General features: G+C 37.1%; 1 protein-coding gene across 1 annotated transcript; it reads left to right on the top strand.

Moving 5' to 3' along the window:
• Positions 1–7851: 7851 nt before the first annotated feature.
• On the top strand, positions 7852–16013 carry FRZB (frizzled related protein). Its single transcript, XM_053471796.1, has 6 exons — positions 7852–8320; positions 10612–10671; positions 13072–13137; positions 13651–13855; positions 14832–14895; positions 15718–16013. The coding sequence occupies exons 1-6, from the start codon at positions 7852–7854 to the stop codon at positions 15811–15813; spliced, it is 960 nt and encodes a 319-aa protein (XP_053327771.1). The 3' UTR covers positions 15814–16013.
• Positions 16014–17090: the final 1077 nt, after the last annotated feature.

The following is a 17090-nucleotide window of genomic DNA, read 5'->3' as shown; positions in this document are numbered from 1 at the left end:
AGCACATATTAAAACAGATATATACACTATATTTGGTGTATTGAAAAGAAATGTATCCATGATAAGATGCAATCCATTATAAGCTTGTTTTGTCTGAGATGTATACATAACCTTAGGAAATACTAAGGCATCCTGAAGAATGTGGCAGGAAAGACCATTAAGGGCATCGTTCCTTTTATACTGATACCACAGGAGGTATGACATCACAGTGACAGAGACACTGATGGTACAGACCACATTGTATCTTGTGATTCCTCTTCAGCTAAGAATCAATGTAAAAAATAATTACAAATAAATATTTTGTTTTTTTAAATAAACCCCAGTAATGCCATCATGACATCATCATGGGTACACTGTGGTTGAGATAATTCCTGGAGGTCCACAGAGGCCAACGGATCCCTAGCCATGTTGCACTGCTCTCTGATAAAGAATAATGCTAACAAAGTACAAAAAAAGAAAAGGAAGCCACGCAACGCAAACTATAAAGGAAAATTACCATATGTAGTGTGTACGGGGGTATTTTTGCCATATATCCAAATGTGGGATATTCATGTACTCTGGTGACAGAACCGGCCCTGGCTCTTTAAGGCTAGTTGCTGGTAAATTACCGACGTGCAACCACTTGATAAAGGATTGTTTCGCCTTGCATGTAGTAACGGTTACTTAGAGGCACTGTAAGGCATTTTGCCTGTTGGGTTATATCTCTGAATGTAAATTGTTTTTTAACCAGCTGCACCAATCCTGTGGAGGAAATCCTGAGCAAAATTGCGACCATTTTGAAAAGGGATATTTTTTGAGTTTTTGCACAATTGTGTAAAAATATTTTAGCCCAAATAAATGTATGTATGAGTAGAGTCTCACAATAAAACCCTATTTGTCCTCAAAAACAATATATAGTCTGTGAAGGTACACTAAACACGAAAATGGGGAATCGTGGCTGAACAAACACATTGAAAATGCTCCAGTCTTAAGAGTAACAAATACCTTCGGTCATGAAAGTGTTAAATAACCTTTATCACATGTAATATTATTTTTTGAGTACTTTACAATAAAATAAGTAAACTTTCTATTTTTCAGAGCGCAAAAAAGTGGCTCAATATATACAGCTGAAAATATCTTTTAAATGTCATTTTACATGGTAATTATCTGTATTGTACTTATAGATAGGCTTAATATAAATTTGTTATATAGTCATAAAAGCCCATTATACCTTTCCAGCAATTATCTAACACTTTGATCGTGCCAATTACAGGTAGGAAGACAAATGATAGGATTCTAAAGACAAAACCATTCTTCAAAAGCAAGGCTTACACCGCCACACCCACATCCTTCTTTAGAATAAGAAGACATTTGCAATTAAATTATACTATCAGGTTCCTTTCCTGAGTATAATATAATTTGTACCGCCAGCTAAAAAAACACGTTTCTCTGAAATGAAACTTTTCACAGTGTTTAATAAGCTTTTTAAGTTATCTTTCACAGCAATATTATTGAGCTGACTACACAACTATGTGCCTTATCATATGACAACAACATGCCTATGGTGTTAATTCACAACTAATAAAATAAATGTGAGATTTAGTTTTGGTGATTTACTTTAACTTTATCAGATATGACACTGATAAAGGTGTGGAGGCAGTTTAAACTAAGTCATATAAATTATAATAAATAACAAAATACTTTTATTTTCATTTGGCCACAGAAAAACTACAAAAACACACTAAAACACAACACAAAATTATTTAGAAAAGTAAACTAAATCTGACTGTAATGCATATTTGTTTGATCTGATCTTCTTGAGGTTGTTACTTATTCCTTTGGAAAATAATAGCAATAAAGCACAAAAAAGTAAATAAAATATAAAATATATGGATACAATATTCTTGTAGTAGTGTTGTGGTGAATATTCAGTAACACATGTAGTGAATACAGCAGTACCCCAACAAGCACTTTTTAGGATAATGCAGGTAAATTATTATCGTAACTATCAAACGTCCCCGGCACAGTCTACAGGGAATAGATGTTGGTCATTTCGAGCCTGCGTCTCAAAGTCTTTTTGAATTTCAGCTTTGTGATGTCACTGTTATGGTATATATGTCAGTAATGGTGTGCGTGATACGTTTTTAACCATGACCAAAGGCTGTATCAACCAATGTGAAAACCTTCATAGTTTAGCACCTTAACAAATGGCCTAATCTACAAGAATGAACCATTTGAACTATGTGGTCACAACCTGAGAGATTGTACAGCCAACACACTGTATTTGCAGCATGCTCACACTGTTTGGTAGGCCTCCTATTATACATTTGTATTTTTTGAGCCTGTGACTAGCTTAGCGCACCGACATTTTTTCTTTTCCCTGTTTGCACATATTTGAGGTTGTTGGCTCCTCATCAGTCTGGTTGCAGCTTGCTGTCCAGGGGTTAATAGGGAGGAGGTTTAATTGCACCTCCCCCAACACATTAATAAGGTTTTGGTAGCAGTATAAACTGCTTTGTGTGTCCACTATGTAGGAGGTGAGAGTAGGTTCTCACCCTATTGAGAGTGTGCCTTGACGTGGCGGGTGAGCTTAATTATGCTTTGGCCAATTCATATAACCAAAACCTCTCATTTATATTATGTTTATATATTTGTTGCCAACTTTATTAGGGTGAGAAGCGCAGACAGTATTTTGTTTTTTGTATACAATCTGAGAGATTCACTATATTTTGCATTGTCTGCTAGTTGAAGTAGGTGATTGAAGTGTTGGATGAAGCAGATAATCTGAGCACCTCAGACTCAAAACATGAACAAAAATGTGCTAAATTTTATTTATAATTCACAAGGACAAAATTGTCTATATACAAAGTAGAAAGGACCAGCTGTTTAGAGGTCAACCGCTACCGTTACCACATTTAACTTCATGTAAGAGTGGTGTATGGACTGTAGTAGAAACATGATTCCACACTCCGCGTGGTGGACCTAATAAAAAAATACAGAGGTACTAAAAATTGTTCTTCCCACTGTCCGCACTAAGCCATTTTCAGCATTTAGGTGATTAAGTGAAGAACTGTGGCCATGTTTCCTATACTATTCAATAGAACCTTGGTTTAACTTTTAGTGGATTTCTAAGTTATCTAGGCTATCTAAAGTTATTATTGAGCAGTAGATCTCCAACACTAGTATGTGTGACTTATGAACACTTAATGCAAGTTGTTCTGGGTGAGAATTCCCAAAGCAATACCATAATATTGCAAATGAAGTACCCTCTAAATTAGTAGTTTATATGGATATTTATGCCCTCAAACAGTATAGCTAAATATATATTGTCAATCACTTAGCAGGCTTTGAGCATTTTCATTATAACCACTGCCTGAACTGTTCCACAGTTTATTGAATGGATCCAGTAAGTCTAACGTACCAGGTGAATGCAATTTTTAGGCATTTCCTGTGGGTTCTCCCCTAGTGGCTGGGGGTTATAAGAAAGACCTGTATGATACACACTTACCGTATTGGCTCGAATATAGGCCGCACTTTTTTCCCCCACTTTAAGTTTTTAAAGTGGGGGTGCGGCCTATATTCGGGGTCTAGCGCCCGACGCCCGGGACATGCAGTCCCGGGCGCCGGGCAGGCAGCGGGGTTAGGATACAGATCCCCCGCAGCGGTGCAGGGGACCTGCATCCTTCTCCCCGATACGCTCAGACAGCCTCCCCTGCCAGCACTTCCCACGGGGGGGGGGGGTGCCGGCACGGGAGGTTATCTAAGCGTTTTACCTCTGCCCACCCCCGACTTACCGGAGCAGACTCCCGGGTGTCTTGCGGGGCCGGCGGGAGACATTTACGCAATACGCAAATGCAACTTCCGGTAACGGTACCGGAAGTTGCATACGCGTATTGCGTAGATGTCCCTCGCCGGCCCTGAAGACACCCGGGAGTCTGCTCCGGTAAGTCGAGGAGGGGGGGCAGAGGAGGACAGCGGCAGCGTATCGCGGGGAGGGAGGACAGCGGCAGCGTATCGCGGGGAGGGAGGACAGCGGCAGCGTATCGCGGGGAGGGAGGACAGCGGCAGCGGATCTCGGGGAGGGAGGGCAGCGGATCTCGGGGAGGGAGGGCAGCGGATCTCGGGGAGGGAGGACAGCGGCAGCGTATCGCGGGGAGGGAGGCCAGTGGCAGCGTATCGCGGGGAGGGAGGACAGTGGCAGCATATCTCGGGGAGGGAGGACAGTGGCAGCGTATCTCGGGGGGGAGGACAGTGGTAGCATATCTCGGGGGGGGGACAGTGGCAGCATATCTCGGGGAGGGAGGACAGCGGCAGCGTATCGCGGGGAGGGAGGACAGTGGCAGCGTATCGCGGGGAGGGAGGACAGTGGCAGCATATCTCGGGGAGGGAGGACAGTGGCAGCGTATCTCGGGGGGGAGGACAGTGGTAGCATATCTCGGGGAGGGAGGACAGAGTGGCAGCATGTTTTTTTTGGTGCTTTTTTAAAGAAAAAAAACTTTTTCTTTAAAAAAGCACCAAACTTTTAGGGTGCGGCCTATATACGGGGGCGGCCTATATCCGAGCCAATACGGTATATTTAAAGTCGTTTAATAATCTGACCTCAAATAGAGGCTTCTATGATGGAGCGCTGGCATGTCATGACCTTCCGGTGCTCCACCCTGAAGCCCCAACGGAAGTACCGGGTAGCGGCGGAGGTAGCATCGCACAGACATTCACCAATTGCCCGCACCAGAAACCAGGGAGCATGGGGGACAAGTCTGGGGATGCATTGGTAAGTCTGAGGGGGGCAGAGTGGCATATAGGGGGGGTATAAGGCATATCTGGGGGCAGAGTGGCATATAGGGGGGTATACAGCATATCTGGGAGTAGAGTGACATATCATTTTATTAAATATAAAACATAGTTTACATGTGAATTAATATTTACTAGTAAAACTTTTTTCCTACAGGGTAGTCTTATATTCAAATATAGAAATGTTGTGGGGTCGTCTTATAATCGAGAAAATGCGGTACTTTACTACGAATTGTTCTTTAGTTGGGCTGTCAGGGACTGTAAACTGTTCCTTTACAGAAAGAAATCTAACCATAATACGTGTAATAAAAAACATTTTCTCTGATATAAATATAACAAATGTTTATCTTCATGAGTTTTATTCAATAAATATTCAACTGCTTTGGTAAATATCAGTTAATGGCATCTAAAACAAAACCGCTGCTTTTAAAATATGGTATCCTTAGGGTTAAAGTGGCTTTAGGAGAGAATCTGATCACCCTTCTAGGTGGGTACCAGTACGTCATAAGAATTATCTGTTTTTGTAAGTAAATAAGCCAAAACTGAAATTTCTGAACATATGGCAATATCATGAAATATCATGGAAGGCTAAAGTGGGGTCATTTCTAACTTATGGAAAAGGATCATGATCATGTTAAGACATGTACGGGGGAATAATGGAAAGACTAATAATATATGATTTACCTCTTTCACTTGTCAAATTTATAAAACAGCTGGATCAAACAGTTCTTACCTAAAACCCAATCCACGTTCCTCTGTTCCTATTGTGTTACTAACTACAACAATGACAACTCACATGTAATGATCGCTTTAACACCCATGGCTGTGTTTTTGTTTACTTTTACAATTGTTCTGTCACAGTATGGAAATGCCTAAATTTGTTCTTCCTTCGGAAGATTCAATTAATCAGAGGCGAGACAACGTCTCCCTAGTAGTGTGAAATTTGGAGGAAGAGAAGTCTGTCATGAACTTAAATTTGTAAGCACTAAATGTCAATTAGAAGACAAAGTGTGTGTGTTTGTGTGTATGTACACAGTTTATATATATATATATATATATATATATATATATATATATATGTATATTATTATATATTATATATATATTATATATAATATAAGGTATATAATATAAGGAATATAATATACCAGAGGTGCAGACTCGTACTCACAGAATGTCTTATTCAAATCAAAGTATTTATTCAGAGGTTACAATGTTTTGGCTAGCATGGCCCTCTATCAAGATAATCTTTTCAGATAAAATACAATGTTTGTTTTATATAAAAATCTGAGTTTTTAGAACACTAATATTTAAAGGGTCAGTGATGTTTAAACATTTTGTTTTTATTTTATCCTGTTTTTGCTTACAGTTGAGGATTACGGTCATCAGACTGAGATTCTAGCATATGATGAACATTAATATGAGATGCATGTTCCCACAACAAAAGTGGAAAATGTAAAGATTCCACACACACTGCTTTCCTAAAAGTCTGGTTAACATACATCGCGCTGCTTTATACAACATTCAGTGGGTGTTTAACAGTTGCATATATAATGCCCAAAATACTCCACTGAAAATTCCAATATAGGTAACAAACCCCCCCACATATATAGTGTAGGATCATTAAATGCAAAATACAATATAAATGAATATGGTTTCACTCACAACGAAAGCTCCATGACATGAATCTGTGAGTGAAATCATATTTATTTATATCGTATTTTGCATTTAAGGATCCTACACTATATAGGAATATTCAGTGGAGTATTTTGGGCATTATATATATATATATATATATATATATATATGCCATTTTTATTGTTTGCTGAGCATCAATAATGACCCGTTTTGTAAGTTATACCATTCTTTTATTTTTCATGTTGGATTTGGCTTTACACACTTGTGGGTCGTTTTTGCGCAGGGTTACTCATTATATTACAATAATTTTGGAGGTGGGTTGTATATCACTTCTTCACTCTAGCATTATTTTTTTTAATTATAATTTCATTATAAATCTTACTTCTTACTCACCTCTTACTCACTTTTTAGGTATTAATCAGTCCTCGATCGCATCTTAAATTCAGGATAGCATTATGACTACTCTATGCATGTTGAAATCCCCTCTTTGTATTAACCCCTACCAACTCTCCTCAGGAGCTGTTCCACTTATCTACCATCCTCTCAATAAACAAAAATGTCCTTACATCTAATGCCCCGACCTTCTAGTTGTCTCTAGGCGTCTTTTGCTAACATTTCCATTAATTTGTAAGAAACATCCCACTTGAAATTAAAACATAAACTGCTGTAAAATGCAATCCTTGAATCTAAAATTCGAATGAAAAAAGGGCTTCATGCAAACAGGTGGATTTTGTTTAGGATTTCTTTGTATGCCGTTTACTGATCTGGTTTATACAATGTGACAGCAGTTTGGTGCCCACAGAAAAAGGATTTCCTAATGACTTTTAGTTTACAGTAACAAATGCATCTGGTTTTCCAAGTGAGATCCTTTTCCAAACACATCAGTGCTTGATTTATTTGCAGTTTTCTTTGGGGAAGTTTAAGTGTTAGCTGGGAGGTTTGCAGAATTTGGAGTGTGGTGCAGAAAAAAAAAGAAAGTAGTCAACTCCACAACCCCCCCCCCATGATAGATAGGGGGAGGGCTGAGGAAGGCACAGGGGAGGGGCTGTGAATGCACAGTGAGAGGTGGGAGGTAAAAAGGGGCAAGGGCTCCCTGACACATTTATTTCATACTTCTGCTCTGGAGAAGGAAGAACAAGGGACACTTTCACAGAAATCCTGGCAGAGGTGAATAGGCAGCCACACGGATTAATCTTAAAAAACTCATTTTCTACAATTTCATTTTACTTTTTCCTTCCAAAAAACCTCCAAAAAGTAACAAGATTTTCCCATCAGTATGGCTGGTGATGACAGACTGTAAATAGTTAATGCTTTACCAAGCCAATTATTGTATAGTTCTTTTTTTTGTAAACTGCATATTTTTAAGATCTGAGACCCAGATTATTACTTTTTAGTTAAAAAGCTAGGTGTAGTTCCATTTTTTGTTGAAGGAGAAGCTCAAGGATGAATCCTGCAGGGGAGTTTGGGTCAGGATCTCTTTTGGCAGTTTTGGGGATCTTCTTCATCTCCTTTCCCAGGACACAAGGTGCATCTTGTGAGCCGGTAAAGATCCCCATGTGCAAACCCATGCCCTGGAACATGACTAAAATGCCCAACCACCTTCACCACAGCACCCAGGCTAATGCCATCCTGGCGTTCGAGCAATTTGAAGGCCTGCTTAAAGTTGATTGCAGCAAGGACCTGCTCTTCTTCCTCTGTGCCATGTATGCCCCGATTTGTACCATCGATTTTCAGCACGAGCCAATTAAACCGTGCAAATCGGTGTGCGAAAGGGCCAGGACCGGCTGCGAACCGATTATGCAGCGATTTGGACATAGGTGGCCAGAAAACCTGGCATGCGAAGAGCTGCCGGTCTATGATCGAGGGGTCTGCATCTCCCCCGAAGCCATCATCACCGTGGAACAAGGAACGGGTGAGTAGTAACATTATAAACCATATTATATATTATATTATATATTATATTATAAACCATTATAAACCAGAAACAAAACAAACACAAAACCTCACAATATGTACAACATTTTCACATGCGTTTTACTGTCCAGATATTAGACTGAACATCATTAATTCACCTGGCTTGGTGGACCCTTGCAATCAGCATTCGGTTTCTTCAAATGTAATTGTAATCACAATGAATGTGATTGATGACCTGCGTTTAAGAGGTTCTGCAGCGGCTGTGGCTTTACTCCACTTTATCTTTGAGCATTAATAGACATCCCTGTAAAGAGGCTCATTTTTGCAATTCCAAATGCCACCTCTCAGTGGCCAGTGGTTACAGGTGTGGGCCAATGTCATAAATTGCATATGGTTTTTTTCTGTAAATTCTTTTTTTTTTAGTAATCCTTGAAATGATTGAAAGCTCCGGCTGAATCCTAATGGAAAGTTCCTTTCTGCATTGTCCATAGTCTGGCAGACATTGGTTGCATAATTAGTCCTGATGAGCTATTTAGCCTAATACACAGTGTCAGCCAAGAGTCTTTGTTTGCCGGACCTAGAGGTTTCTTGAATAGAAAGGAAGGACCACAAAAGGGTCTGATTTACTTGGCTGGAAGGAGAATAGGATACCGCCACTGTGTGACAAATCTGTTGCTAGTTAAGGGACAGTTGGCTCTGAAGAGCAGCAATTGTGTTTCCATTTTACTGACACGAATATTCAATTTATTAACCCATTAAATGATTGTGACCAACACTTTCATTTTTGGCTTATTTTGTGGGACAGATTATCTTGTTTTGATTTTAATCAGTAACTGTATCGCTTTATTGTATTAAAGCATACCCATTGATAGTTTGTAGAAGTAGGATATTTTGTGCTGACAAAAAACATATTCCATCATAAAAAGTTTCTATAGAAGCCTTTCTACCTGTTGAACTTTGTTTGTCTTGGCAAAGCAAAGGTACTAAGATTCCTGGTATTATAAGTTTTTTAAAAATAAATTTTTTAACTGAATACAATAAACTGAAATATTTGAAACTTTTAGTCCTCCAATATTTGTATATTTGTATGTTCTGGCAGAACTCTGATTTCTCCAACTTGCTTGTGGAGCAGTTGAACACCTGGGATCCTGAGCTCCTGTCGCTCCAGTTATTTGATAGTGGAGCGTAGTTAGCCAAGGCCAGAATACATCGCTGCCTTCTGTAGATGCACTGTAGAGCTTCCCATTGAAATCAATGGCAGTTCAGCTGCCATTGTTTTCAACCATACATTGCATGTTTTAAGGGTAGATGTAGTTGGGGAGCCACCTGTTGGATACGTCAGGAGCTGAAAAGGCTTACTCAAAAACTATCCAGCCCATTGCATTTTATATATTTCTTCCGAAGAAGGAAACAAGTATAATTAGTTGGTGTTTTATTACTAATATGTGCAAACCAAAAAAAAGCTGTACCTAAGCTAGACAGGCCACCAGCATAGCATAGGTTACTGTGGAACCTTTATTAAAGTGGTCGAAGCACATTGTGCAGTCAATACTGCAAGTTTTTTTTTTAAGCCCAGTGAACGCCATATTAACAGTGCACTTTGTTGCCATCCCATTTTTTGGTGGTGCTCTTACAAACCTCAACTGAACATAAAGCAGATGTTCCACATTTACCAAATCCTACACCTCACATTTCAGCAGAGCTGTTAACTAGGGGTCCTGGTGCCCTGGGAAGGCCAGAGGTTGTGCCCCACATTGATGTAACATCTGCTTCTGGAATTGGAGGGAAACACAAGGAGGTGCACGGGTGTCTTCCCCACAGTGGTTACGGCAATGCATTTCATTATGCTAGTTTTCTGTCAGAATTTTTGGCGGTATATAAATAAAAGATAATAATAATAATAACGTTTTTAACTCCTGGACCATATTTTCTGGCTACTTGTGTTACAAGTGGTTATGGGGAACTAGCTCCCTTTTTAACACCTAAGATAGATTGAATGAAAGAACCATCTGGACCTCACAGGCATCCTGAAGGATTTATGCAACTCATTCACTACCCAAGCACAGCTTGAATGTGGAGTTTTAGCCTCGTACTAGAAGATGAAGGGCTAAAATAATTTGCTGTATTTAGGAATATGCTGTACATCACTTTTCCTTTAGCGTCCGCATGACTCCTGTGTTCTTATATAATCGGATGCCTTTTTAAATGATTTTGAAGTGATAAATCTGACGTTGTAGAGTATAAATTATACATGGAGTTCTAAACTTTTTATGTGTTTATTTCTCTAAGACCCAATGCCAGACTTTCCCATGGATGCAAATAATGGAAATTGTGGTGGAGCTGCAAGTGGTAAGTTTGTTTTGTTGTTTTATTATTATTGTTATTAATATCCTTATCATAATGTAATGCTTTTTATAACAGCTATAGTGCAAGAAATGAAGTTCTATTTTTTTTTGTCCAGGTCGCTTCAAAACACATCGAGTAAACAGTCTTTGCCTTATTGCTGATTTTTATATTAGATGTTAGATACCTTCTCATTCCAGCAAAGTGATAAAAATGGTGTGATAAAAAAGGGAAATCTTTCCTACTCTCTGAAAGACTCCAAACATGAACTTTCATTTTTATATTGTTCATTTATACCGTAATTAATAATTTTTTATACATTCAATAGTATATAACAGAAGCAAAACATTAATAGTTATTTTTAACTAACATTTCTAGAGCTTCTTAGGTTAATTTTGAACAGCCCCTTGAAAATAAATCTGTTCTACAAGCAGGGAAGATAATACTTCATCAGCCCAATGAAATTGCTAGGATTATATCACACATAATTTGGCAACGTAGATTGCTACAAGGTCAAAACAGAGCAGCCTTGAGATATTATTCAGATGACGTCTCACTAAATCTGAGACTGCAATTTTCATGATGGGGAAAGGAAGTGGTCTGAAATCCAGAGCAGCAGAAATCCAGGATTACAGTTTCCATCCAATATAAACTTTTTTTTTTATGCGTTTATAATGCTCTCTTTGTTCATTCATTTCTACATACTTGCAGGTTAAACATTGTACCCATTTTTGGTAATTTGGCATGAAAACCTGCATGAACCGGTACCCAAATATGTGTGGCCCAAACAGCCTGCTTTTTATATGTAGTATAAATCCGTGGTGCTATACCATTATATGACCTTCTGAGAAACACGTCAATAAAATTCTGAGAAACGATTCTGGTTCTAATAATGTTATGTTTTGTACGTCAACTTAAATTATGCAAAATGAGCATACAGAAAATGTGCTGCATTTCCTTACCCCGGTTGTTTTTAGTCACTGATGTTACAATCTTTTGAGGTATAAAAGTAAAACCAGCAAAATGTGATTGGTCAGGGCAGCCATATTGTTTTTTTTAGTTAAAACGAACTGGATCTTGCACTGTAAAGTCAGAGACCACATGAGATACTTTGCAGTTGGGATATTTGGAATTTTGCTGTGTAAACAAGGCGATGAATAAAGTTGTCTCTAAAATTAGACATCATATTACAACCTCAATCAGTGGAAACGCTCTGCAGAGCTTGGGCCCTTTTATTAAAATTAAAGGAACAGATATGTATCAAAATGAGAACTGTTCCTGTAATGTATTGTTTTAATATAACAGTCTTTTTAATGCAAAATATGCATAAGGAGAAATGGGTTATTATTATGGTACAGCCATTTTGTTATTTAGAATCTGTTTTATACTAGATGCATTAATTTTTTTTTAAGTTGGAGTAGTCAACTTATCTTATTTTCAATTTTTTATGGCAATAGAAAATAAATTGCTGTCCAAAGAGGCAGCAGGTGAACATGAATCAGTTCCCACAATGTGTTTGCATTTTATTGTAAATCTAGTTATGTATTCTTGCTGCGTTATAGTTTTTAAGTGTCAATTTATGTATTTACATACATTTTGAAGACATGTTTTTTTTTAGTGGCATGGTCTTACCCAGTAAGTCCCATTAATATCTGTTAGTTACGGTGCAACGCCAGACATATAATTTAAGGTTGGATAGTTGTGAATTGATCTGTCAGAGGGTTAAAGTAATGTGAAAATGTTGGCAGAGTATCCGTGGAAACAGTTCTATAGACATGCTGTTAGCATTGAGAGAATTTTAATCAGCTGCAAAGTTCGTGAATATAAAGTCTTAAAAAGTGTTGAGAAAATACAGTAAAAGACAAAAAAAACCCCAAACAAACAAAAAATCCTGTGCAAATGATTTGCAAATCATGGCATGTCTACTCAGCTAAATAAATGTGAGTGAACACAACTGTTACAGCTGATAAATGCCCATAATATTTACATTTGATTCAGAGCTTGGTCGTCTCTTTGCTTGCATACGTTGAATTATCACCGTGCCCAATATAGGTTTAAAATATTTATTTCCCAACAACACAGTTGAATGTTCTGTATGCTACATTTATTTTCTAAAGGCAAAAGTCACAAAGGCGAGGGAAATGTTGTTATTTCTAGTATGTGAACAGTAATGCAGTAATATGCTATTAAGTGTTATGAAAAAAACTTTGATTTTCTTGTAACAAGTGGCCCTAAATATCCACAGTTACCCCTAGGTATTAATTTCAAGGTTCACTTGGAATTGCAAAGAGCGTAATGGCAACATTATAGCTTTAGACTACCCATTTGGTATAAGGGGGGAGAAGCTTGAGCAGATTAGAGTTTGTTTATGCCTAATAACCTTTGTTTTAATATTTTATTCTGCAGAGCATTGTAAATGCAAGCCCATGAAAGTATCTCAAAAGACCTATCTTAAAAATAATTACAATTATGGTAAGTATCAAATAATAGATGTGCTTCGTCAATGATATGTATGTGTCATGTTGTTTAACTGTAATCCTGCACACACCAAGGGTAGACAGTGTGCGACCAAATTTATAAAAGATCACCCCAGATGGGTACATTAAACACAGTAAATTTTGAATTGAGCATCTGAGTAATATATATTACATATGTACTCTTATATATAGCATGTTTCCTACTCAGACTGAATAAATTATTATTTGGATATTTAATTGTACATAACAGAAATCTGAGAAATCTATTTTCTTACTAAATGCTTTTTCCAATACATTTTTTGCATGATTATAATGCTGAAAAGTACATTATAATTATTGCATTGCGCATTTCTAATGGCAAAAAATATTTAAAAATCTAGCATTGCAGAAACATTTGAGTTCATATCAAGCATTGTGTTAATATGTATTGCGAGCTAAAACAATATCCAGTTATCTATGTATAGATGCTTTTATTCCTGCTCAATGCTGAAACTCTTTCTCTTCCAAGTAATTCGAGCAAAAGTTAAAGAAGTCAAAGTGAAATGCCACGATGTCACGGTCGTCGTTGAAGTGAAAGAGATTATCAAGTCCTCACTCGTCAACATTCCTAAAGATACAGTAACACTTTATACCAACTCAGGCTGCTTGTGCCCGCAGCTTGTGGTCAACCAGGAATATATAATAATGGGTTATGAAGACAAGGAACGTACAAGGTACTCCCATTGTTAGATTCTTATTTATTCTTCAATAACTATCTAAAATTTGATTCCAATTCAATTTATGTGTATTTTGCAATCCGAAAATATGTTTGAAATCTTAAAATGAATGCATGCAAATATAACCATAGCAACTGTGCTATGAATTATCCATAGGGCATCCAGAATTTGCCAAAACTATCACTTAGCGCAGCTTAGAAAATTTGTTTTAAAAACCATGGCTAATTGAAAATTATCTGCTTAACCAATAAGATTTGAAACAAAAAAAATCACTTAAGGGCATTTCAGCTTGTCCAATTCACTGTACAATGTGAAGAGCCAACTCCTGCCAAGCTTTTGCTTCAGTAAAAGCTTGGCTGTCTCTGTATAGTTAAGTCAGTGAGGTTTCTTCACATTAAGATACACACAATATATACACAATATATACAAGCCCAGATCAGCTCTTCTTGCTGGAGAAATGTGCTATTTTTGGGCCTTCAAAATGAATAGTGAAGTGAAGGAGTTAAACCCAAAAGCCTCCTGACTATTCCCGCTTTAGTGAATAAAAATTTATTTCATGTCCACTTGTTAATTTGAAAGGAACGGGCAGTTTTCCCCCCCAAACCAGTATAAACCTTTTACTTAGAATTTAACCTTTAGATTCTTGCACAGCATTCACATGCTACACATTTTATATTATCGAAAACAAAAAGGACTACATTTTTAAACCGGAAAATAAAAATTAGAAAAAAATAATATCTGCTTAGTGAAGAACTTCATAACAATTTGACTCTTGGAAAAGTTTGCAGTACCTTTCATTGTGAAAACATAGCTGACTCCAGATGTTGTATGAAAAATGTTGGACCACTAAAAGGTACTTGCAAATACCACTTTCATGTACAGCTGAATTTGAGAGTGAAATTTCTATATTTTAATTATTGACCATTCATACTTCATTATTTTAATCAAGGATATTATATCTTTTTTGTAATAGACTCCTTTTGGTCGAAGGATCTGTGGCTGAAAAGTGGAGGGAACGTCTTGCTAACAAAATTAAGGTAAGTCTGGAACAGACATCACAGGGGAAAAGAAAATTCTACGAGATTGGTGATTAATATTATAAGGCAGAGGTAATGAAACATAATTGTTATGAAGCAGACCTACTCATCTTAAAGCTACATCATAATCGTATTGATTGCTCCAAATTTAGAGCTTATCTACTGTATACAAGTATGGCGCAATATACTTAATGATGGACTTGGCTCAAAAAGCCTTAAAATCTTACTTTATTTATTTAATCCTATGAATGATATCCATCAATTTGGGCACCCCAGTTGTTGTGTTGTTTGATGCGTTTGATTTGTTGAATTTTTGGGTCAACGTGCTTTCTACTGTCCCGAGTCATGTCCCGAGTCATGTCCCGAGTCACGGTTGTTCAGTTTGAGATATTTTTCTACTCTATGTTGCTTGATAGCATGTGAGTAGCTGGTATTCTATCCATTGCAACTGAAAGGGATTTAAGAGTGGAATTGGCAGGAGAATTGCATTACTGAATACACACGTTGGTCTGAGCAACTCTATTTATCTGCCAATTTTACTCAACTCTTTTGAATAAACTCCTGAAAGATCCAGAGATAGGTCAAAGCACTGATAGTTTACACCTCTATATGAGAGTTCTGATGGTCGGCATCAGCTTTACCCCAAAAAAATTTAGGCAAACCTTAGCCAAAATGAATAACACTATATACTTACAATGTGTTCTAAATATATTAAACTATTATTGGTTACGTTTGTGTTAGAATATTAACGTGACCTGTTCTAACTGTCCATAAGTACAGAAAAACATAGATTTAATCTTTTTTTTTTCTCCTTTACTTTAGCGCTGGGATCAGAAACTCCAGCGTCCAAGAAAAAGCAAAGCTCCTGTTGCACAGAATGCCAATAAAAACAGCAACTCAAGACAATTGCATAGTTAGACTAATGGAAAATTGTATGTAAAACTTAGTGGACCTCTGTACTGAGATTTACAGCGTTGGAGCATCAAAGAAGAAATTGCACTATTGGACCTTATAATCTATTGTTTACTACAAGATATCGATGTAGCTGTTTGTAGTTCTTCTCTTTTCTAATTCTATTTTGCACGATTTTCTAAGCAATAGATGTATTCCACTTACAATGATGTGAGGTTTGACTTGTTCTTACCAATATGATGGCGGTAGAACTTTTTAATATATTCCTGCTCCCTTAGTTAAAAAGGGGTTTAATGGGTTATTCTCATTCATCATCAAAATAATGGGGATATAAATAATAAGTAAATTATTTACTTTGAGCAATGATTGTATTAAAAAAATATATTTTTAACGGTTCCAGCTGGTCAAAGGTAGGCTTTCTATGAACTGAAAGCTTAATACTTTTTTCTGCATTGAAAATTGTAATCAGCTTAAAGCAGCAAGATCCACCTACTGTTTTACTCTGTAATGTATCTCTCCTTTTACAAAATGTGCCTAATTTCTGCTAATAATGAATATGAAGGACATTAGGATCCTAACTTGCAGCAGAAAAAGTATTAGTTTCATTGTAATGTCTTCCGCCATCAGTCTAATTGGGCAGGTGCAATCACCCAGTCTACAGTTAAAGCAAAACAATGTTACCTGGGGCATTTATTTTACTTATATCAGCCAAGTTTAGCTTGAGTGCATTATTAGTTATACAAAAAACTATTGCACATATGGTCTAATATAAAGAAGATTGCCTGTAACTTCTTTGTGGCGTGTTTATATAAATATATAAATATCTATATCTATCTATCTATCTATCTATCTATCTATCTATCTATCTATCTATCTATCTATATATAGATAAATAGATAGATATAGATATAAATATATATACACACACACACATACATATACATATTTCAACTATATCATATTGCAGTTGTGTGGGGTCAGTAATGGTATGGAGTAAATACCATATAGTTAGGGCTGCAATGGATCTCTGGGAAAATCATATATTTTACTAGACTTTAAATCTGTATAGCAAGTGCAAGTCACATTAGCTTGATCACAGGGAGACTGAGCTGGCAAGTGTAGAATTTACAAAACTCGAAGTGTTCATCCTATCATGGGTACTCTAGGATGTCAAATGTATGTTGGGGCAGTGGGTACACATGATGATAAATATCATAAGTGATGGGTGAAACATACATGGGTCTACAACATACGCTGTATGATATTTTGTTGTATGGCCTCAA

Source organism: Spea bombifrons, chromosome 7 (genome assembly GCF_027358695.1).
Source record: "Spea bombifrons isolate aSpeBom1 chromosome 7, aSpeBom1.2.pri, whole genome shotgun sequence".
NCBI lineage: Eukaryota > Metazoa > Chordata > Amphibia > Anura > Pelobatidae > Spea > Spea bombifrons.
Note: the sequence above shows the minus strand (reverse complement) of the source record. Positions and strands in the feature narration are given on the sequence as shown.

Bases quoted from the DNA above. Each gene is read 5' to 3' on its own strand.
- FRZB (XM_053471796.1), top strand. From the start codon at position 7,852: ATGAATCCTGCAGGGGAGTTTGGGTCAGGATCTCTTTTGGCAGTTTTG. The intron at 10,672-13,071 runs GTAAGTTTGTTT...TTTATTCTGCAG, and splicing joins TTGTGGTGGAGCTGCAAGTG to AGCATTGTAAATGCAAGCCC. The intron at 13,856-14,831 runs GTACTCCCATTG...TTTTTGTAATAG, and splicing joins GAAGACAAGGAACGTACAAG to ACTCCTTTTGGTCGAAGGAT.